The following is a 25,163-nucleotide window of genomic DNA, read 5'->3' as shown; positions in this document are numbered from 1 at the left end:
CGGTTCAATGTCTGGTGTATTAAAGCATTTCAGCTTGGTTTATAATAATTGTTTAAATATACCTCTAAAAACCTACATTATATATTGTTGTCATGGCATGGCACGTTTAAGAGAAAACAACATTGTGTTACGTAACGCTGTTCAGTACACCCCCCACCCCTTGTAATTCCACATAACGCTTGGACTTACCCCCCCCCCCCCCCACACACACACACCCCTAAGCGTTACGTAATATTTGAATGGCCCCAAAGAATGAATAAATAAAAAATAAGACTCGCAAAATTTAGGGGGCCCGGACACTGGGAAGTATGCAGTTGACCTATCACTTGGTGAATCTATTAAACAATAGTTATAGACAAATTTAATATATATATTTAAACTATAACAATGCTTTAATACGTAAGTTTGTGTATACATTTAAGAATTAAACCCTGTCACCAGCATCGTCCGACGCCTAATATCAAATGTTTCTCTCTGCCAAATTGTTCTGTTTTGATGGCGTTTTAAATTTCATTTTTATAGAGGACTAAGAGGTCATAAAGATAAATCTTTATCTAACTGGGCTCCAAGATGTCCTTGAAACAAAGACAAATCAATTTTAATAGCAAACCTATCGGGGAAAAGAACATAATACCAAAAACTATAGCCCAAAAGCCTTTTAAAACTTTATTTGTATAGTTGGCACATTTCTCTTCCAAACATCTCGTACGAAAATTTTGTCGTTTCTCGTCTTTTGTTTCGTACACGTTTTGACAAATTGGCCGCCAGATGTCATTAGTATTTTTCTTGTGTCGCATGGTGATTCACCTGCTCGCTAGGTGGCGCTTTCTCCAGGTAAAAAAAAAAACAAGCGGAAATAGTTGCACCTGTAATAATCATTGATGGCGACTTACGGCAGAATATCAAGCGGGGACAAGGCGAACATTGTAGAAGAAGATGGTTGTGCCACGGACGAGTGGGGAGTCAGGTATCAGGGACACTCCCGTCCTGACGGTGGGGGGTTGTTCGGGAAGGGTTTCGGCCTCAAGTCTAAGTGCGAGCAACTGCGTCGTTGGCGCTGTATCATCGTGACGTTGTTGGCGGTGTGCGCGTTGTTGCTGATGATCGTCATAATCGTTGTTACGCGGACGAGTGCCAACCACACTGACGGCCACAGTCATATAAGACCCTTCTTCAAGAAGTGGTCCAATTCCACTGACGGTAATTGTTTATTTAAATGCATTGTGATTATATCGGCCGCCTGTTCGTATTAACCACCCCCACCCCCATATATTGATATAAAAAGGGAAACTCACCCTGACCCAATACTGCGTCCTCGATCATGGAGGAGCCAGTGGAACTCGACACATGCACCCATGACTGATGACGAGCGTGAACTACTTGTAACAGTTTGCTCAGAATGTGAACATTACACCCTATGACCATGACCCCAAAACTAACCCTAAATCTTAAGTTTAACCCTAAAACTAACCCTAAATGTAACCCTAGCCACTGGCATACAAAGCGGGGGGCATGTGCCCCCACTTTTCATATATTTTGCTTTATAATAGTGTAAAAGTGTGTAAATATGAAAGTGTGCCCCCCACCTTTTGGCACCTTCCTATGCCACTGATATACATGGGCGTACATAGGGGGGTTCGATGGGTTCGACCGAACCCCCCCTGAAATCGTTTTTTTTATAATTTAATATATCTGACATTATTATATTTACTCAGCATAGAAATATATGCCCAGTATCTCTGCAATCTATTTTGGAACCCCCCTTTTCAAAATCCTATGTATTGGAACCCCCCTTTTCAAAATCCTATGTACGCCCATGATATAAGTGCGTGTGTGCCTGCCCTCCAACCTGCTTTGCCACTTTCCTGAGTCACTGCTAGCCCCACTCCTAAACTTAACCAATTGGGGGGGGGGGGGGGGAGGGGATAACAGTTTGACATTTTTGTGTTTAAACAATATATTCATCCTATACTCACCCATAATATCCATGTCATTAACCCATGTGATATTTACTACTCATGACAAATCCTTCATTTATTACCGCTAGGGCAGGGCATGTTTACAAATACAAATGTTTCATATACGACCAAGATGACAATTTTTTTTTTTTTTTGATATTTACAAATGGGAACAGATGGAACAAATGAAAAGAGCAAGAAAGAGAAGAATGGTTATGACCAGGGTTCTCACTGAACTTTCTCCAATGGGGGTCATTTGAGCTTTCTTGTGAAATTTGGGGAGTCCCATAATAGGATTTTAAGTTAAAACTGCAAAAATAAGAGTCCTGTCCATGTTCCATGCTTCAAAAGACACTTTTCGAGGGTCAGTGAGATCACTGTAATATGAGTTACTCTCAGCATAGTTAAAAAAAATTATATGTAGTTCCCCGTTTACCTTTCGGTCAACCGTTAAAAAATGTGCCAAAATTTCTTCAAGAAATTGTGCAATATTTTTTCTTTTGACTTAATCCTACGGGATATTCAAAATTCAATAGCACCAAAATTCTGCCTGCTACTGACCTCGGTCGGGCTGCTGGTGCTCCCTTGCACTTGGCAGCACTGGAGGTCCCCTCTCCCTCCCACCCCTACCCTTTTCCTGTCCCGGATGGAGGAGGCGACATCTGCGCCCATGACAGGTGTGCACTACAACAGTTTGTTCTGAATGTACACGTAAAACCCTATGACCTGACCTGAAGAATGGTTGTAAGATAATTAAATTACTTAGAAATGGGCAAAAGATGTTAGTGAGGCGGCATAGCATAAGAATTGTGCACAATGTGATAAAAGCACCAAATTTGGTACACGCATAAACAATGATATTATAAACAAATTCAGATATTGAGCCATCTGAAATTTGAGCTCAAACAAAAATGGCGGCCATTTTTCAAAATGGCCACCAAACAATAGACCTTTGTTTTAATAATGTCAGATACATGACATTATGATAACTACATGTATATATTCTTTAAATTGTCATTAAATATTATCAAAATGACTATAAACTGTTTCTGATTCACTTTTGCATGTCTGCTATGCACATATTTTTAAAATGGCCGCCAAAATGTATCGATTTACAATAATATGTGAAATTTAACTGGTATTTACAGATAAAGAATGTTGGAATGTTTACTAATTTTAGTTCTTATTTGAAATACAAATTAGTTAAAAACATTTGACAAATTAAATATAAATACAAATGATAATCAAATTCAAAATGGACCTCAAAGTATGTTGATCAGAACCACCACTATTCACTAGTCTGTCAATAAGATCCTATTAAGTTGGCATAATGTATTCAGCCATGTCAGCTGTGTTTTGAAGTCAAATAGATCAGGCTCCATAAATGTCTATTCTAATGACAATATGCCCTTGCTATTTTAGAAGAATAGTCCAGTGTGGCAGCTTTCAAAATGGTCCCAAAATAATCTGATTGAAATAGATCAAGGATTATTTTCAACATATCTCAGCATTTATGTTGGCAATTATCACAAACGATAAAACAATTGAATAATATATGTGATATGACTGGAAAAGTATGTGAATGACTTTTGTGACCAATGTAGTTGGGGGGATCAGATTGACATTGTTCCTTTTTGCAAATAGTTTCTTTCGTGTCTTGTCAATGTCTGGATGTACTGGTTCTGTCATACAATAAGATAACAAAGCATTGGATTGTGTGTATGACATCATCTGGTATATCACTTGGTGCTGATGACAACTTCAGTAGTGTCTTTGTGAGTTCTGGTAATATGGTCCATATTTCCCAAGCAGTCGTTTTGCCATGACCAGCGAAACACGACACTGTGTCGCAGCCAGTCAGAGCGTGGAACATTCGCAGAGCTCTTGCTTTCTCTTCACCAATACCAGCTGCAAATATGTGAGCTGCAAGATACCGAAAGTTCTTCCCTGTTCCGAATGCTAGCCACAATTCATCATCTGGCTGCAGCTTTTGGACTACTGATACAGCTAGCACCACGACGTCAGTATCAACAGTACGGATGAGTATCTTGTGGTGGTCATGTCAGGCTGCATGGTATGCATATAACATCATGCGACTGTCCACCTCTTCATGAGTGCATGGGGTGAGCAATTCCAGGTCTGGTGGGGGGGGGCTTGTTGAAAACGTCATCTCCATCGATGATAACAAGCTGTTTGTCCAACAAATCGAACCACTGGAGTAGAGTGTCTGATAGAAATGTGAACAACTCTGTCTTGTTGCTGTCCACTCTCAGGAAGTTCTGCCAGTTTCCCGATATTGCTGCGGCGGCGGCCACACGTCTTCATATCCCTTTCCCACGTTTTGTCCTCGCACTGCCAGGCGTGATACAGTTTCAAACCGTGTGCGGATATACGGGATGAAAATGTGTTTGGCATAGTCGTCAAATGTTTTGGCTGTAGCAGGACTAAGCATATGTACGACGATGGCTCCATCAAGAACAATGCAGGTTGATGAGGGAGCCTTGGTGCAGCATCAGAAATATCTTCCAAGCAGATGGCAAGATCACTCTTTGTGCAGATTCGAATTCCTCTATTATCAGAGAGGGATGGTGGACATGCTTGATTTTCATGTCAAAAGAATTTTTGAAGGTTTCCATTCTTGAGGGACGACAACTGTTGCTTTCCTTTGTCAACAGTTCTAACAGCTGAAGAATCAAACACATTGAGCTTATTTCGATGAAGGGTATTATAAATTGGTTCGGTCCTTTCAACTAGACAGTCTGTGGTGAATGCTTGAAACTGCTCTTGGCCGATCCTCTTTGCATTGCAGACAGTGTCATTTGCATCAGGGTATGCAATTTCCTTTGTGTCAAGAACAATCAGTTCTGTACTTTTTTCATTAAATGGGTTACCGATATCTTCTATAAAGCTGACAAGAGAATATACATCTTTGGCAAATGCAGACTGCACACTTTGTGTCTGATCATGGTGACGTGTATCTATTTGTCTTCCACAATGATGTTGCCCTTCTTCAAATTCTTCTATCACCCTGGCAACGTCTGGTCCAGCAACCATCCAACGCCGCAGGGCGCTGGGGTTGTCAGTAAGGCCGATTGCCCCACCATCCCCTTTGATACTAGCATTATTTTGCTTATGCGTCTGGTCGATTGAGAGTGATGAGAACACCTTCTTCGTCTTCTGAAATGTAAACCTTCCTGCATTGAATTCCCTGGCTATAGCTGGGTGTTTTGTAGGGAGTTCTGCCATGGCCCAATATATATATATATATAGATAGATAGATAGATAGATAGATAGATATAGCACGGTGTTTTTGATAGGCAATCAGTACGTTATGGCATGTCTGTAAAATCTAGTAGATTATTACGATTATGGTATTGTGACATTCATGCCAATCTCAATCTAATATAGCCTGTCATGTCACAAACACCACACATATTTCTTTGAAACCACTCTCGATACTATTCAGAATAAAATATTGATTTAAATCAACAATTGCATCATTATAACCCTCTAAAATATTCTCAAGGCAAGTATATGTTCGGTGTTACCCATTTATAGTCACTGTTACAGAGGATTTTATCCTCATCTACACTACATACTAATATATATTAGTCATCTTAATGGGTTTCATCTGTAAATTACATTATTTATCATTCCTAAAGAGATATTGAACTTTATGAGTGATTTCAAATGCAAAACCATGTTAAAATTATTACTATTTAAGCAGGTATGTAAAATAACAGAAATCTTATGGCAGCCATTTTGAAAAATGACTGCCACAACTAATAGAGGCAACAATCTGGATGGCTCAATATCAAGATTTGTTCTAAATATAATTGTCTACATGTGTACCAAATTTGGTGCTTTTATCACAAAATGCACAATTGTTATGAATATTCAAGCTATGCCGCCTCACTATGTGGTCCACTTCCACTGATGGTAATTATTTATACATTGTAATAATACTTGCTGTATATTTTTTGTACTTGTACACAGATTATTGATTATTAACAACAACAACTAACTATCCTAGGTGTTGGTAGGCTGATACATCTGCTGTCAACTAAGTGTCAAACTCAGTTGATGGCTGATTAAGGTGTTGGAAGGTGGCAACAGTTACAGGAGAGACACTAATATATATTAATATGCTTTTTAACTGGATGGGGTGTGTGTGTGGGGGGGGGGGGGGGGCCTAAGGGGAAGGGCTCAGTCTATTTATTGCCAAATTAACAAATTTGCTAATTTTTGTACAAAATGGCTATGACATGTAGGGCCAAATTAACAAAGCCTGTTTTTCTTATGTGCAGGTGTTTAAGCATTGTAAATATAAGTACGCAACGTAGTTACACATGTGTAAGAGAGAAACCGGCTTTGTAAATATAAGTACACAATGTAGTTACACATGTGTAAGAGAGAAACGGGCATTGTAAATATAAGTACACAGCGTAGTTACACATGTGTAAGAGAGAAACGGGCTTTGTAAATATAAGTACACAACGTAGTTACACATGTGTAAGAGAGAAACCGGCATTGTAAATATAAGTACACAACGTAGTTACACATGTGTAAGAGAGAAACGGGCTTTGTAAATATAAGTACGCAATGTAGTTAAACATGTGTAAGAGAGAAACGGGCTTTGTAAATATAAGTACGCAATGTAGTTACACATGTGTAAGAGAGAAACGGGCTTTGTAAATATAAGTACGCAATGTAGTTACACATGTGTAAGAGAGAAACGGGCTTTGTAAATATAAGTACGCAACGTAGTTACACATGTGTAAGAGAGAAACAAGCATTGTAAATATAAGTACGCAACATAGTTACACATGTGTAAGAGAGAAACAGGTTTTGTAAATATAAGCACGCAAAGTAGTTACACATGTGTAAGAGAGAAACAGGCCTTGTAAATATAAGTACACAACATAGTTACACATGTGTAAGAGAGAAACAGGCTTTGTAAATTCAGCCCAATGTCTTTAGCTAATAACATTTTTCTTAAATTAAATTTTAATTAAAAATTAAAAAGGAAATCCTCTATAATATATACAAATAAAAAAATTGGCTAAACCAAAATTTGTTCCAATATTAACCCTGGGGGCATAGATTAACCCTGGGGGCATAGATTAACCCTGGTGGCATTGATTAACCCTGGTGGCATAGATTAACCCTGGGGGCATAGATTAACCCTGGTGGCATTGATTAACCCTGGGGGCATTGATTAACCCTGGGGGCATAGATTAACCCTGGGGGGGGCATAGTTTAACCCTGGGGGCATAGATTAACCCTGGTGGCATTGATTAAGCAGTGGCGGATTCAGAAAATCCATTTATGTGGGGCCCCAATGACATGAGGCGGAATCCAAGGGAACTTTGTGGGAGGTTTGGAAGGAGATCGTAAAAAAGAAAAATTAAAGTTAATATAAAATAAAATTACAACTATTGCAAAATTTAGGGAGGAGGGGGGTCGAAGATCTGCCTCTGTTAAGAGTTTGCCAAAGTCATGATTCCCTGAACCACCTCTTCCAATACAGATACTTTCACAAATAATTTGTAAAACAAAGCACTAAAATAGCCCCTTCCGGAGAGTAATACAAAGCCTCTGAAAATTGTGAAACCGATTGTTTACCTTTCGCATTGCTCCAAGAGGTTTTTTTTTTTTTTTTTTTTTATTATTATTATTATAAATAACGGCATTTGTTCATTATGTTTAGAACATCAAGTATATGGTCATAACGATTTACTAAAATGAAATGTCTTTCCTGAATTTGTTTTGATTTACGACACATACATGGGTTATAAAAATGTATCAATTTTGTCAGTGTCCTGAATACGTTTTTCTTTTAGGGGCGAGACGTAGCCCAGTGGTAAAGCACTCTACTGATGTGCGGTCAGTTTGGGATCGATCCCCATCAGTAGGCCCATTGGGCTGTTTCTCGCTTCAGCCAGTGCACCACGACTGGTACCTCAGGTATGTGCTATCCTGTCTGTGGGGTGGTGCATATAAAAGATTCCTTGCTGCTAATTAAAAAGAGTAGCCCATGAAGTGGTGACAGCAGGTTTCCTCCCTCAATATCTGTGTGGTGCTTAACTATACGTCCGACGCCACATAACCATAAATAAAATGTGTTGGGTACGTCGTTAAATAAATCATAAAAGAATAAGTTTTTGGGGGTGCTGTAGAAAGACTTAAGAAAATTAATTTTGGTTCAGCCAATGTATATAAAATATTGTTTTGAAAATTATTAAAATGTGGTTACCGGTAATTTAAATGAGGGGACAATTAAGGCATTTGGCCTGGTATGCATATTCAACGGTATATGATGCACATTATTGCTTAATATCAACAAGTATAATCGTATAGTTAATTAATAAAACGGTTAAATGTGACGGCTATTATTTACAGCCATTTTGTACCATCCCAGTGAATATGCCCTCTGGCGAGCTGGTGGTTACATAATACCTAATGTGTCACGTCAGGAATTAGTCTTCGAACCGAAGATACAAAACATACCTGATTTTTACGGATACATCGCAATGTTCTGTAATAATTTCCATCCTAGTAAGCCAGCACCAATTATATATTATTTTTCAATACATAATAATTATGTTGCGTACATAAATTAACCCAAGTACTGAAACAATAATCGGTGTGTTTTCTTGGGTAATTGGTATTTTCTTTCCGTGGCCTGTACCTGTGGTTCCTGATTGGCAGGTGTATATTTAGACGGTCCCCAGACACTGTGTCTAGACACACTAAAAAGACGTGTCTCTTTTATTAAGATCACAGGGTATTGTGTGATAACAGCATGGATAGGCTACCCCTCCAATTGTAATGGACATTATCAACCGCCCTGCTTTATTACTTAAGTATTTCTGTAAAACCCTTGATTAAGTAGACTTTCCCATCTAAAATCACAAAACTGACCAATTACGGTATCACTTAGGTATCGTGAGTGGTCATTTTTGCTCGAACGTGCCCTACCAATAGGCCTAATAGTATGCATTTTTTCTTTGGATTTAAAAAAAAGAGAAAAATACTATAACTCCATTTTGTTCTATTGATGCAACCTGAAATATATTTAGTTAAATAGTTTATTATACTATCAAGTCATTTATGTTGTTTTACAAGTCAGGTTGATGAAAGCGAAGCACCTTGTCGTAAATTAGAGCATTTTTTACACAGGAGATGGACGGAGCTGACGTCACTTCGCCCCGAGCTATGCATTTTTCATTTGTTTAAGTATCAGTATGTGTTGGTGGTCCGGTTATGCATCTTTCCAACACATATGGCTCTTGTTTGAGTTGACCCTACCTTTAAGAAATATTTTATTAGCTAATTTGGCAGTGGACAGGATGAGCCCTGATCAGGTCCTATTTTAAATGGTTAAATCATAAGAATATACCAAACACATATAGACATTTCATACGTGTCAGAAAATCACAGCGAATTGATTTTTTTGGGGGGTGGTGGAGGAGGGGTGCATTTGTTAATTCACTCTCAGCTATTGACGTGGGTGAAATGCCAATGTCTTACCGGAAGCAATTTAAAGCCTGTTTATGGCAATGTTTTAAAAGGTGATTTTGTTGCATGGAGACATTTCAAATGTACAAATGTTAAATACTGGCTGATAATATACCATATGTATTAATTTTGCTGTCATTGAGTAGTTTTACCGGTCGCAGTCATGTTTATCCATTGGCATTAAAGTGCCATTGGTGAGTCTTGCAACCCACAGCAATTCATATCTGAACAATGGCAATTGCTGTTGGTGCCATCATTAAGTTCAAGCCCTGTTTTTGCAGCACAAATTAGCTGAAACAAATATGTTTGGGTTTGGGTTGGTGTTCATAACAAAACAAACATTGAGTATGTATTAAAGGTAAAATTGGCAATGTGTAGACCCTATCCCAGTTAAGACAACAATATAAGTCACAGGGTGAAGTGATCCAAAACTTCGCATCGTAAAATCAGTACGACTCACATGTAAGTGTAATTGTTTATTATCCATATTCTTATTTTTTAAATAAATAACAAGAACTGTCTAAAAATGTTTCAACCACAACTCAAGGAACAGTTTATTCAGCATTGCATCGCGGTTCACTATGTAAATTTCAGAGATCCCTACACACTTTTATAATGGTAAACAGTAATTGCTAATCAATTTTCATTTCACTAGAAATATCGCTATCAAGATTTTCAAAACAAAATTTCCCTGCAAAAAGAAGGAATTTTTTTTATTATTTAACGACGCACTCAACACCTTTTATTTATGATTATATGGCGTCAGGCATATGGTTAAGGACCACATAGATATTGAGAGAGGAAACCCGCTGTTGCCACTTCATGGGTTACTCTTTTCGATTAGCAGCAAGGGATCTTTTATATGCACCATCCCACAGACAGGATAGTACATACCACAGCCTTTGTTACACGAGTTGTGGAGCACTGGCTGGAATGAGAAATAGCCCAATGGGTCTACTGACGGGGATCGATCCTAGACAGACCACGCATCAAGTGGTTGCTTTACCACTGGGCTACGTCCTGCCCCCGCCATGTTATGACATCATTTCCCAAGATTACATCATTACACTTGTTATTGCATGTGTGCTTTGTATGGTTTTTTATTAACTCGGTTATGTTGAACCCTGTGGATAATAAAACTTGTTTTTTGCACATTTTATTATTTAGATTTTTAAAAAATCTTTCTTCTTTTAAAAACTTATTGGGTTAATATTATGTCTTTTTTTCATCTCTTTGGTGAGACTCTTGCATATGTTTGTCATTGTTTTAGATGAAATGACAGACTTGACAGCTGTGGTGGCAGTACTCATGACAGATGCCACCGGTGGTGCAGGATACACTCAACTTTTGTGAACACCTGATATCACTGTTATGACAGAAAGAAAGAAATGTTTTATTTAACGACGCACTCAACACATTTTATTTTACGGTTATATGGCGTCAGACATATGGTTAAGGACCACACAAATTTTGAGAGGAAACCTGCTGTCACCACTACATGGGCTACTCTTCCGATTAGCAGCAAGGGATCTTTTATTTGCGCTTCCCACAGGCAGGATAGCACAAACCATGGCCTTTGTTGAACCAGTTATGGATCACTGGTTGGTGCAAGTGGTTTACACCTACCCATTGAGCCTTGCGGAGCACTCACTCAGGGTTTGGAGTCGGTATCTCGATTAAAAATCCCATGCCTCGACTGGGATCCGAACCCAGTACCTACCAGCCTGTAGACCGATGGCCTGCCACGACGCCACCGAGGCCAGTTGTTATGACAGTGATTCATGAGTGCATATCACAGCTACATTTATTCCAATGAACTCTGTCCTGCTGTGCTAGTTTTGATGTTGTAAACTAGTCTGGGAGTTTGAGGGGTTTTTTTGGTGGTGCAAGAAGGATGTATTAATTGTCCAGTAAATGATCTCTTCGGGAGTGGCTGTCCTATAGATGAGGCACTAGTTACATATTCATGGAATCAATCCTATTTTGCCAAATTCCCATTAGACTGCTTTGTTGATTGTGGATAACACTTTTATGTTCAGATTTTCTATTATTAAAAAAAAAAAATCAATTCCCTCCTGTTAAAACTTTCACCGTCTCAAAGATTGAGAGAGAAGCGACTTCACAATATAATTTGGATCTCTTCTGAGGCCTGGGTTATGATTCCAATAGTTTTAAGTTCTTCTAAGGATAACTCTAACTGATTGTATGTAATCAAAAGTTGATCGGGTTGGTGCAAACTGATTGTATCTGATGAAAGAAATGTTTTATTTAACAACAAACTCAACACATTTTATTTCCGGTATTATGGCGACAGACATATGGTTAAGGACCACACAGATTTTGAGAGGAAACCCACTGTCCGATTAGCAGCAAGGGATCTTTTATTTGCGCTTCCCACAGGCAGGGTAGCACAAACCATGGCCTTTGTTGAACCAGTTATGGATCATTTGTCGGTGCAAGTGGTTTACACCTACCCATTGAGCCTTGCGGAGCACTCACTCAGGGTTTGGAGTCAGTATCTGGATTAAAAATGGCCTAACCATTACACCACCGAGGCCGGTGTGTATCTGATTATGAAATTGCAATCGATTCTCAACACTAGGTCATGGAAAGTCGTTACAATGGTTCATATTTATTTTATTTTCATTTAAATATATGGTAATAAATAACACAAAAAGAGATTGTCATTTACATCAAAAACACTGATGATCACATACCCCTACCCCACCCACCCACCCACCCAAAAAAACAAACAAACCCCAAAACATTGAAAATCATTAAATTTGGTTGATTGTAAAGTGTATGAACACTGAATTGTTTCATACCATATCTTATTTATTCATTTTCACCAACAGGTCTGTATTTTATGCCAAGGGGTCGTGATGGAACTGTTCTCATAGAGTTTAACGTCAACCAGTATAGCGGCGAAGGCTATGGCCAATACATGGAGTTTCTTGACTACCATCTACATGGTAAGTTGGTTTTCTAACAGTTTGATTGTTTTGTTACTGTACTAAAAGTAAAGTTTGTTTTATTTAACGATGCCACTAGAGTACATTGATTTTTTAATCTTATCATCGGCTATTGGATGTCAACCATATGGTCATTCTGACACAGTTTTTTTTGAGGAAACCAGCTGTTGCCACATAGGCTACTCTTTTACAACAGGCAGCAATGGATCTTTTATTTGCACTTCCCACAGGCAGGATAGCACAAACCATGGCCGAGGCTGGTCATTACTGTACTACGAATCAGATGACACTTTATAGAAATAGTAGTCAAATAATTTTAATTACTTAGAAAATAGTTACATGAGTGGCCATTAGAATTGTTTCAAAACATATCTAACATAATAGCTGACATTTAACGCACATAAGGCCCCCAAAAATATAGTCAGACCAAAGTTTCAAAATTGATGAAGCAATGTTTTTGGGTTTTAAAAAAAAATAAAAAAAAATAATTCTTTTTTTTTTCAGTCATTCTTTTTTCTTTTATTTTTTTCTCTCTGAAATTGGTACCCTAAATGCTTTCATTCACATTTTCCATATAGCCAAGGAAGGCCATCTTATATGACCGTCAGTAGTCGGTAAAAAAAAAAAAACAAAAAAAAAACAACCTTATATGACTTCACATATTTGTCCCAAATAATAGTAGCGTTATCATGTGTTCTGTTACAAATCAAAAATTTTCACAGAGAAATGGCTGTTGAACTTATGCAATATGAAAATTTGTTTTCCAGGCTTTTTTTTTTTTCAATCTGAAGATATTGAGATGAAATTATGTATATAGCTTTATCAAGTACTGTTACAGATCACGGTTAACCTTTTTTTAGCATTTGACTCATTTTTCACTGAGTTATCTCTTGAATTTTATTAAATAAGAATATTTGTTGGGCCTGGTAGGGGACATGAACTGAGTATTGCTTTAGCATTGCTCTCAGATGGCTTGTTATGTATTATAAATATATTAATGATGGACTTTTATAAATGTATTAATGATGGACTTTTATAAATGTATTAATGATGGACTTTTATAAATGTATTAATGATGGACTTTTATAAATATATTAATGATGGACTTTTATAAATGTATTAATGATGGACTACCGGCATCAGTGGTGTCATGATTAAGCCACTGGACATAAGGCTGGTAGGTACTGGGTTCACAACCCGGTACCGGCTCCCACCCAGAGCGAGTTTTAACGACTCAGTGGGTAGGTGTAAGACCAATACACCTTCTTCTTTTTCACTAACCACTATCCACCAACCGTCTGTCCTGGACAGACAGCCCAGATAGCTGAGATGTGTGCCCAGGATAGCATGCTTGAACCTTAATTGGATATGAGCACGAAAATAAGTTAAAATGAAATGTTGGGTCTGCTTCGGGACATGTATTTCTTTAGCCGTAGTCTCAAAATGCTTGTTATATATTATAAATGTGATAATGATGGACTGTGCAACACTTAACTGTTTTAGATTATCATGCGATGAACCAACAGGACAAAGTGTACCACGTGTGCAACAAGACGGACGCCCCTGAAGACAAGGTGTGCATGTTCGACCTCACTCTGCTCAACGACTGCGATCATTTCCACGAGTACGGCTACACATCCGGAACACCCTGTGTCTTGTTTTTCCTCAACCCAGTAAGTCATATGTATAAACTTTGTTTGTTACAGAGTATACCTGTCACACCCTACCCGTACCCTGGCTCTCATGTGTGGTCTTAATATTAACGTTTTTAGACTGCGATAACTTTCACGAATACAGCTACACATCGGTAACACCGGATTAAGAAAATGTCCATGGTAAAAATACATGCCTCGAAAAAAGATTATAATATAGTCCACAGCAAAAAAAAGTGCTGTGGAGAATGAAAAATTCCACAGCATTGCCGATTGCCGTGGGCAATTGCAGGGATTGTGTTGGATGAAATGAGTTGAGGTGGTCGAATTTTCAGGTGTGATTGTTGATAGGATCAATTATCCATGATGAATGTGTGTGGGTTTTTTTTTTTAATCTCAACACATGTCGTAACAGTAGGTCATGGTTGGTACTGTCCTGTCTCTGAGAAAATGATCACTTGCTGCTTTTGAGCCAGCTATTTGTTATGTACATGTATATACTAAAACAAAAACAGAGCTAGCTCTGCGTCAGTAGAAAATTTCACTAAATTATCTTCAAAAATAGCAAAAAGTCAGTTATTTGGTAGTAAAAAGTATCAATTATTATCTGAAATTATTTCACGAAATAAAAATAAAAATTTGTCAATTGTTTTTGAAGTGCCAGAGCTAACCATGTAAATTTTTTTAGCAATTTGATGCTACTGCGTTGTACCTTAAAATACAAGCTACATTCACTGACGTATGACAGTTACCCATTTCATTTTGTATTTAAAATCTGTCACTTACGGTTATACTGACAAATGATTCATCAACTAAATCCAGTGTCTGATTTCACTTTAAATGTCTTTTTGTCGTTTTTAATTAAACACATATCAAATTGCTAAACTTTTTTGTCTTAAATATATGTATCAAGTTGGGGGCAGGATTTAGCTCAGTTGGTTGAGTGCTCAGGGCTCGAACTTAACGGCGGTAATTGCTGTCTGTGACATATAAACTGCCGTCAGTTGGAGGCATCACCGGTGGCACTTTTGTGCTGCCGGATAAAAATTACTGCCGTCGGTAAAGCTCTTCACCGACGGCAAAATGTATAGACGTGTATTTAACACAGGCGTTTGGGTCCTGGTTGGCGTTAATGAGCGTTTAGTTAGTACCATGCGATGGAACTTTATTTAGTCATGCGCGTTCCCTGTGTTGTTGTATAATATATGTTCTCACTACTTTTTGCCTCCTCGCGTTCGTGTTATGCCGCCCCTTTTCATGTTTGGCAGCCCCATTTGTTTTTCTGCACCCCTCTTTATTTTTTGGCATCCTGTTATAATTTACAGCACCCAGCTCCGCTATTTCAAAATGCACACTTTTTTTCATACTGGACATCAAAGGAAACAAGCCACGCTGTGAACGAAAGCACAACTTACAAAGTTACCATAAAGTAATTTGACACTATTTTTTAACAGCCTCTGTTGTGTCCTATACCAGTATCCATTTGTATGTTTGATACACACAATAACAGTTATATTTTATTTTAGCAATGAAAATATTTAATTTTTATCGTTTCGGCAATCTTCGACTGAAAAAGCCCCTATTTATTTGGTGCCAAATTTGTCACATGATCAGAAGGGTCATTCTGTCTTTTGTGTCCGCTAACTCGTGTCTGATATTTTAACCTCAATAGACCTCTTTCACATTCCCATTGTGCATGTGTGCGAATAGTACCGTCCCTAGCCGAATTGGACGGTATCGAGACTATATACAAATTGGGGGGCATGATCGACAGTTGTCATGAGCGTCATGAGTAGCTTCGTAGGAGCAAATTAACTTTAGTGGAATGTGTTTGCTACTTTTAACAATTAGAATTATAGTTAAATATTCATGCAGATTTACCAGTGATGTTTAAAGGGACAGACCCTAGTTTCAACCCGTGAAAATTAACACTACGTTTAGTTAATCTACAAATTTGTAACACCTTTAGATAAAGTTATAACTGAGTGAAACAAGAGTCTGTGACTTTGAAATGGTGAAATACCCTCTAAAACTCGACTCCATAAGTGTTACTTCTCAGACGCACATGCCTTTTTAAAAATATGAGAAATGCATTTTAGTTATATTAAGAAAACCAGGATGACCAAAAACACTTCGAATGTACGGAAATGGATAATCTAAACAATAAAATCTAAGTAAAGTATGATTTCAGTTCTAAAAAACAGCTCTAATAGTCAAAAATATTCCTTAGTTTAAAAACTAGGGTATGTCCCTTTAATTCTCCACATATTAAAATTTAATAAAATATGCCTCCCTTTCCCCCTAAAACCCCCCCTAACAAAACCCCTAACTCACATAGACCTTTATCACAGCTCTATTTTCCCCTTATCGTTTCATTAAAAAAAGACAGTTGTACAACTACTAATCAATGTTACATGTCTATCCACAAATTATTTATTTATTTATGTATTTATTTATTTACTTATTTATTTATCTTATTTTATTTACTATTTTATTTATTTTATTTTCACTATCATTTATATCAGATACATACAACTTCACTTGAAATAATATCTGATATTTACGAAGTTTTAAAACATATACATGTATATGAGCTGTCACACGCGAAAACCTACAACTTAGCATGATGTCAGAAACCAAGTAAATGCAGCTGTTTGCCTTGTTTGTTTTGAAGAATTTAGAAGATGACATCTTCTTTACATGAAGATCAGTTTGAAGTAAATGTATATCCCCAGATATATATATAGAACCCTTTGCAAAACAATGAGATGACGCCGGTTACACTCGAGAATAATACACAAACTTTTGTTGTGAAATATATCTTAACAAGTTGCATTAAGTTGTGGTATGCATGTAAAATGGTCTGGTCACAGAGCCACGACAAGAAACCATTTGTTTTCAGTCGTACCAATGTATTTATAATAAATGATACAGGGCATACTTCTCACAGCCCACAAACAGGATAGCATACACGACGTCCATTGATTGGATGGGATGGGAAATAATTAAACGGGCCCACTGAGGAGGATCAAACCTTTAGCAAATGGAACCTCAGACAGACTTTCTTGCTACGTTATCCCGGTCATTTGGGGACAAGGATTTTTATATGTAAAATCAGATTTTTTTTCATTTGAGCGGAACTCTCAGTCCTGCGTGGGGGGATTGTCCGATACCCCGATCCCCCCTGGCTACAGGCCTGACATGGTAGGCCTATTTAATATGTTTGCTTCAACATTCAAACGAAGTACCTTATGACTGCATCCTGAGTTTGTAGCTATATTATCAAGCTGTCGGCTAGTCTAATCTTGCTTCGAATTTAAATAGCTGTATATGCAGTACAGTTACATTTCTGACCATTCTCAGGTCGGTAGCAACCGAGACGTCGGAGGGGGGACTAGCCCCACTTTTATAAACCCGGTTTAAAATATGGCTTTTGGCCCCCCCCCCCCCCCACACACACACACACCCAACTAGACTGTGTCCCTCCACTCCAGATATCGTTCCTACGGGCCTGATTCTAATGTTTTATATACCGAATAAAATTTTAAATAACTTTGTGAAAAGAAATCCAGACAAGAATCCTGAATGTATTTATCTGTATAATGCTTTATAAATATTTAAATCATGTTACTTACAATAAATATCTGCATACATACACGCAGGCACACATTAATATTATTTTAGCCTATATCCGATATTTATTGCGTACAAATCCGAAACGATGGTTTGTCGGGCGTTAACAACCAACGATTTTTTATTTCGTGATAAGCAATAATTCACAAATGTCTCCAGTAAGTCTTGTTGGATGTCGGCAGAATTTTTGGGTTCCCTACTGATAGAATAATTAATCATGGAGATATTCACATTCCTGTTGCGTGGCCTCCTGTTGTTTATTTTTCTGATATCTTAAAATCTTTATTAAAATAATAATATTAAAACTTATATTGGTTTAGCAAAACGAATACCCGTGAATGTCAGACTGACACTGTTTTAACTGAACTACGTTTTAACTAACAGTGCACAAAAAATAAGGTATATCGTACCAACTTTTTAGTACCAGATACCGAGGGGAAAAATAAGGGATAGGTATTTTCACAGTCGACCAACACACAACGATATATGGTAACCAAATGGGGTTGGTGGATACTGAAAATTGCCGTCGGTGGGCCCTTTCACCGACATCAATTTGTTTTTTTAATTGCCGTGGGTAATAAATTTTTAAGTTCGAGCCCTGAGTGCTTGCCTGAAGTGCTTGCATTGCATGATTGAATTACCTCAGTGGATCCATTAAACTGATTGGATTTTTTTTTTTCACTTCAAACAGTGCACCAGAACTGGTCAAAGGCCGAAGTATGTGCTTTCCTGTCTGGGGAAAGTGCATATAAAAGATCCCTTGCAGCATTAAGAAAAATGTATCGAGTTTCCTCTGATGACTATGAGTCAGAATTACCAAAATGTTTGACATCCAATAGCCAATGATAAATTAATCAATGTGCTCCAGTGGTGTCATTAAACAAAACAAACTTTGTATCAAGTTGTGGGTTTTTTGTTTTAAATAATTAAATACCAGTTTTGATTATGTACAGTGTATCTATTCAAGTTCTTGTTGTACTTAAAAACAGTCTTTAAATTTGTCATATTTTTCAGCCTCGCCATCATTCTCCAAAACCATTTCCAAAAGATTCTGAAGTTGGCAAAATGTTGGGAGATCGCTGGTCGCCAGACCACATTGGCCTCAATTGTGTTCCAGTGGTAAGTTTAGTTAAACCGTGACATGGGGAAAAACCTACATGTACATGAGTAGCCATTAGATACATCAAAATGCATCTAACGAGCCAAAGTGAGCTGGCTGCTGTTTTAAACAATGAAGAAAATTTTATCTACCTGACACAGATTTATGTAGCATTATATTTCTTACAATTCTTCTAAAGCCTGGTTTAAAATAAATCTTTAAACAAAATTCCGCCTCAAACATATTTTATAGTGCTTGTAGTTAATTCTGTTCAGGGATCTATCCAGGATAGTTTACTAGTGTCCCATGTCTAATGAGATTGGGAAAATTAGCGTGAGTAAATCATACTTGGGATATTTTTTCCAGGCCACTGAATACACCACTGTTAAATTAATTTATTACAACAGACATAATTAAACATATAAATTGGGAATTTTTGATACAGAATTTGGGCATTTTCAGTGCCACTTTCTTCTGGGAATGGGCCCATGTTCAGACCCAACAAACTCCTGCATAAATTCCAGTGGGTGTCACATATTTGTGGGAATCCCAACAGAGTTTTGATGAAAAATGAGAACCCTTGTTTAGTTTGTGGTATTCTGTTGCCATATGCTTCTCATAATGATTACGTGTTTGACATTTAATGTCTGCTGATTAAAATATGTATTACATGCACACATGGCTAGTTCTAGGTCAGCAAAACAGTTGGCCAAATTATCTATTAAACTTCAAAAAATGGCAGAAACTCATTTATTTTCTAACAAAATATAAATTATTTCATGACATTTTTTTTGGTCAAATTAAAACAATTCGCCATTTGTTTTTGAAATTTGCAGTTGATGAATTTGGCAAGTGCCAGAGCTAGCCCAGCCATGAAATATCTACAGTTTTGAATACAATTTTTAAATACACTTTTTTTGTATTCCAATTCCACGGTCTGGAACTGCTTTTGGATTCAGTGCTACTACTCGTAGCACAAGGTTATAGGGAATGCTTGGATAGGTCATGGGTTTACATAGCAACATAAATGACATAGTTCTGTAAAATACAAAATCTCGATTATATAAGCTAGTTGCAATTCTTTTTGTAATTAGAAAGAAAATTACATTATAGGGTGTGTAATAAGTTTATACAAAACGACATTAATCCAATTATAATAATAATAACAGGGCTTCTAGAATTTTTATAAAATCCACTAGCCATGGAATCAGTGATTTAATATGTCACCTAAAGAGAGAGAAATAGCTTTAAAAAAACTAACGGTGGGGGGCAGGATATTCATATTTACAAAATAGATTTAACTGCAACATTTGACAAAAAAAATCACTAGCCATCAGGCATGACAATAGTAGTTATTTGCTAGCCCAACATTGAATATTACTAGCCATGGGAGTGGAGCTACCATAATCTAGAAGTCCTGATGATGATGATAATAATAATAAAATCTTTATTTAAATAATGTTGCATAAATAGTAGTGCACTAATTTCCCTTATTATTAATCTACATAAAATAAACAATGTAATAACATGTATTTGTTTCATTCTTTCTTTCAGAGTGACGAGGATAAGAAGCACATAGGTAATCAGACGATACATGGTGCCCCGATACAGTACTTCCCACCCAAGGGATTCCCCACCTACTATTACAGAAACAGCACCATTTCCAAATTCCTGGTTCCAATTGTAATGGTTAGATTCAACACCATTGCTACCTCTGCTTATGTCCATATCAACTGTACTGCATGGGCCACAAACTTCAAAAACTCTGAATACTACAGCAAGACGTTTGGCTTCTATATCAAGTAGACAGGCACGTGTGGTCAGTACATATAATAATTATGTATTATCCAGGTTTCATTGCAGTTTTTAAAAAGCATTGCATACAGACAGGGATACCCACAAAATTTCAGATATAATAAAAAACACAATTACACTTGAAAAGTTGTTTAACTTCAGCATGAGTACTGATAGGCTTCGAAGCCCATCAAGGTCATACCCTGGAATAAATCTCTGGTGAAATGCGTGACATATATGTCTGTTAATACTGTCCCAACATCTGAAGATGGACCAATATAAATATGACAGTCTTTTAGTCAGATTTCTGTGTGACGCCTTTAATATTTGTATTATGGTGAGAGAAATGTAATATCCGACATATGAAAGTCTAATGAATTTCATTGAAAATGCAGCAGTCAGATTCGTATATGAGAAGAATAAAAGAATATGCTTAACTGATATTTAACAATGTATTCTGGTAGGCAGTAAATAAACCTAAAATTGTATACATTGGTTAGAGTTATTGTTTTGAAGAAACATCACTAATACTAGTAGCAATAACAACTACATATTAGATGGTGATGAATGTAATTAATATGCTTGCTTCAATATAATTGAAATAAACTTTTTGAGTGTTTTATGAAGGCAATTTTAGAATTACAATGTAATTATTGAAAAAGGCTTGTTTAATCTCCAAGGTCACATGACACTGATTAAGGTAAGATGGTGCTAGACTATTGAGACATGGTGATGCACCATGTTAAAACAAGCTAGGGAAACTATTGTGTCCATACATATAGTACTAACCAGCATTTGAAAGCCATGCGACCATAGTGGCCACTTTTGATTGTTGTAATATTACATTTTGGCCAAAATTATAAGTTTCACTGTGCATCCATCTTATCTAATAGAAAATATTGTGTATGTCAGGTTGTACATGTAAGTAACCATTTGTTTTTAAATACCAAAATCACTGTGTCATATTTATATTGTATCTGTCTTAAAATGTACAAAAATTATGCATGTTAAAAAGCCACTATTTTTCAAAAAATTTAAATATCCATTTTATTTTTTTATTGTTTTACCTCGACAAAGTTTGAAAGTGATATTTAGGTGTTACATTTCTAGTGGTGGCAGTGGCATCAACATTTTATGTTTACATGTCGATATTTCTTGCACAAACTAGTAATCAATGAAACTTGGATCATGTTTTACAAGATGAATTTTAACCAGTGTATGGCAGGTGAGACATTTAATTCCACGGTACTCTTGTCTTTGAGTTTTATTTCAAAACCAGAATATTCACAGGTGGGTTTGTTTTTTTATCCATCTACCAGTACTGTAAAGTAACTGTAATAGAGCGACGTTGAACATTGCATGTTTCACTACCAAACCTGAATTATTTCCATGTGAGTCAGAATACTATTGTAGCACAAGAGAGCCTGTATTATTTATTATTAGAAAGCCATTTTGACTGTGACATTTAATTACCTGACCTGAATTATCGTACTTGTGTGGTGTCCATTTATTCTCATTTCAATCCTGTTAATTTATGAATTATTGTTAGTCATTTTGTCATGTACTTCTCAAACATGATAGTTGGTACATGTATTAGAAACCACGTGTGCCTTATATAGCAGCATGTTTTATTTGTGATTGGCCAGTATGACAATTCAGCCTAATCATTTGGACCAATGTTTTGGATATATTAATTAATTTTCAAACAAGTCATTGAGCAGGGATTCCTCCGCCAGTAGCCAATTTATGCAGTTGTTCATTTTCATATACACATGCTTATGCTCTTTCATGGGTAGAAAAAACTTTTACAAACCAAAGCTGAAAACAGCCACTTGGTCTGTGAACAATATAGGGCACATTTGCTATTTGCTTAAGACCAGGGGCTATTTTATCTTATATGAAAATTATTGATCTTTGAGATAAAATATTTTGTAAATCATTTTGATTTTCCACCAAATATGATGAGAGTAAATTTTGTTTTGTTAAAACACAGAACATAATGTTTTGATGTATAGTGCATCAATGTATTATATGGTAAAAGTTGGAAATGTATTATGAAAACCACAAATAATTTAACTACCATACATCTTCGGCAACCTTTTTTGTTGTTGTTGTAAGACCATAGGAACCTATTTGAAAATTAACAAATATTATTTTATTAATTTGTCCTCAACTAAAACTGTACAATTTATTTTGCTACGCTTGCCCATGTACCATTACAAAGTTACTTAAGAACACTGTCAGGTGTTAGTAGTGCCAAGATGCCACCAATTTCAAGACTAGCCTGGAAACTGGCAGAAACTAAAACCAATATAGACTGAGCCATGTATTTTAACGTTTCATTTTTAGCCAGATATTCTTGGTAGATAGTTGCTTAAATGCTTTGTATGCTAAGCCAAGCTTTTGTACACCAGTTTCTGTACCCTAATAATAAGATATCTTGTACTTGCTAAAGCTTTAATTCTTGCCTGGTTTATAGAATGTTTAAGAACAACAGTCTGTGGTTAGTGCTGAACTGCAGTGTTGAATAACAAGAAACTGAAAGTCACTGAGATACACCTATACATTTTAGATAGACATATAGTCAATGGCAGATACATATGGAAGTCCCAGAGGACCCGGATTCCCCCATTTACTAACCTAAATTTAACCATCCCACAAAAAAACCCATGTATTAATTATTTTATGTAAAAACAGTCTTGCACATTTTTTGTATGATCAGAATAAATATAAAACCTTTAAATCTTGGTATAAAAAATTAAATATATTTTTAAGGTTACAAGAAATCATGTTTTTTTTAGCTGGCATTGTTTGTTTGTTTGTTGTTGTTTTTTTAGCTGGGTATTATTAACCACTGTAAAAACAAACTGTTATCCACTTTTTTTTGACATGTTGTAATTATCAATCTGTCAAACACTGGTGCTTTCTTATTGTTTTTAAACTATATTTAATGTTGTAATAATCTTGTTATTTTACCAGCCTCCATGTGATGTTGTATAGTTCCTAGGTTTAATACTTTTGTGTATATATTTAATTATTTACATTCTTCCATTTATCTGTAATATTCACCTTGACATAGCTAAGGGGAGGATCATCACACCTCTATTTGCATGTTGCCTGAAATGATGACTTGTAGACAGTGTGGATGGCCCCCCAGTATAACATCGCGGCTACGCTAATGAATATTCATGTAGGTAAATAGGGCATGCTGTGAATATACATTCATAAATTATTGGAAATGGAAGACTTCTCTTTTGTTAATCCACATTCTTTAGATGGGTAGATTAAGATACTCTTTTAACATGCCTATATCTAACTCAGGTTCAAGCATAAAACGTTTTGTCATACTTAAACTGGAGTTTGGGCACTACGTACTGGAGTTATGAAGCCTGTTTTGGGGGTTTTCTAAAGTATCAGGCTCATAGGAACCAGTGGGAGAAGGTCCAGTGTCCCCACTTGAGGATGAAAATCTATGTCTCTTTGGTCCCGTTTTATAGAAATAAAGCTAAAAATATAGCTTGTGCACATCTCAATTCAGATATCGTTCCTGAGTATACATGTAACTACCTATATTTATAATGCTTAACACCTGCATTTTAAAAAAGCAGGCTTTGTAAATTCTGCTTTATAAGAATTAATTGCATGCGGTTTATATTCAATAATTTAAATTAAAGTATTCAGTCCAGAAAATGTTTTATAAACACTAACCCATGTCTTATTTATCTCGACCATGGTAACAACATATTGTATGGGTTTCTTATCTCCTCAGCAAGGATTGTAATAAAGGCCAGCTGTTTCATTTTCTAGACCATATGCTTCTTCGTTTCTTCTACTGTGTGTGTGTCAAATGATGTTTAATTGTAGCTCTTCACTTTGTAAGATAGGTTTTACTTTTTAATCCAAAACAGTTTTAACCTGAAGATTTTTGTAACATAACCTCAGGAACATTAAAAAAAGATTATTGTCACCTATGTCCTATTTGTAGTGTTTTATTGTATATGCTCGAGTTAATGAATGAATACAGCTGACATATTGCTATTACGAGGGTTTCTGCCAGAGGGTAAAACAGGTATGGCGCCATACCCAAATTTTATTTTTTAAGTTAACTTTTTGACAACATTAATTTTTTATTTTAACTTTTCTTAACCCTTTTTAACAAAACCCATCTTTCTGGGTTGCATACCCCCTATGTGTAACCCATATTGTAAATATTCAATTTCATAGTGCCATACCCAAAAATTTCTTTTTGGCTGAAACATACATTAATTAAATAATATCAAAAACAAATATTGGTAATGTAACACAAAGACATGTATCCTATGGTTTTTATGAGCAGGCAAATGGATACAGAAAACTGGAGGTGGGGGATATACACATTTTAAATATAATATGCTTTTGTATGTAGTCATTGAAAAATATTAATTGTACCTTTTTATTCGTTATATAATATGCTAAATAAAAATAGAAAATATTGTAAATATAAACAGAATATGCAGTGTACTCTCATGATTTTGCAAACTGAAAATATCAAAAT

General features: G+C 36.4%; 1 protein-coding gene across 1 annotated transcript; it reads left to right on the top strand.

Annotated features, from left to right (window-relative positions):
• Window positions 1-881: 881 nt before the first annotated feature.
• On the top strand, window positions 882-24,761 carry LOC121369833 (sodium/potassium-transporting ATPase subunit beta-1-like). The gene is made up of 5 exons (XM_041494908.1): window positions 882-1,200; window positions 12,335-12,451; window positions 13,955-14,124; window positions 18,751-18,855; window positions 20,390-24,761. The coding sequence occupies exons 1-5, from the start codon at window positions 882-884 to the stop codon at window positions 20,639-20,641; spliced, it is 963 nt and encodes a 320-aa protein (XP_041350842.1). The 3' UTR covers window positions 20,642-24,761.
• The last annotated feature ends 402 nt before the right edge of the window (window positions 24,762-25,163 follow it).

The sequence above is a fragment of the Gigantopelta aegis genome, chromosome 4 (genome assembly GCF_016097555.1).
Source record: "Gigantopelta aegis isolate Gae_Host chromosome 4, Gae_host_genome, whole genome shotgun sequence".
NCBI classification, from domain to species: domain Eukaryota; kingdom Metazoa; phylum Mollusca; class Gastropoda; order Neomphalida; family Peltospiridae; genus Gigantopelta; species Gigantopelta aegis.
Note: the sequence above shows the minus strand (reverse complement) of the source record. Positions and strands in the feature narration are given on the sequence as shown.

Coding starts and splice junctions, on each gene's coding strand:
- LOC121369833 (XM_041494908.1), top strand. CDS start 882: ATGGCGACTTACGGCAGAATATCAAGCGGGGACAAGGCGAACATTGTA. Junction 1,201..12,334: donor GTGGTCCAATTCCACTGACG/GTAATTGTTTAT, acceptor TTTCACCAACAG/GTCTGTATTTTATGCCAAGG. Junction 18,856..20,389: donor GCCTCAATTGTGTTCCAGTG/GTAAGTTTAGTT, acceptor TCTTTCTTTCAG/AGTGACGAGGATAAGAAGCA.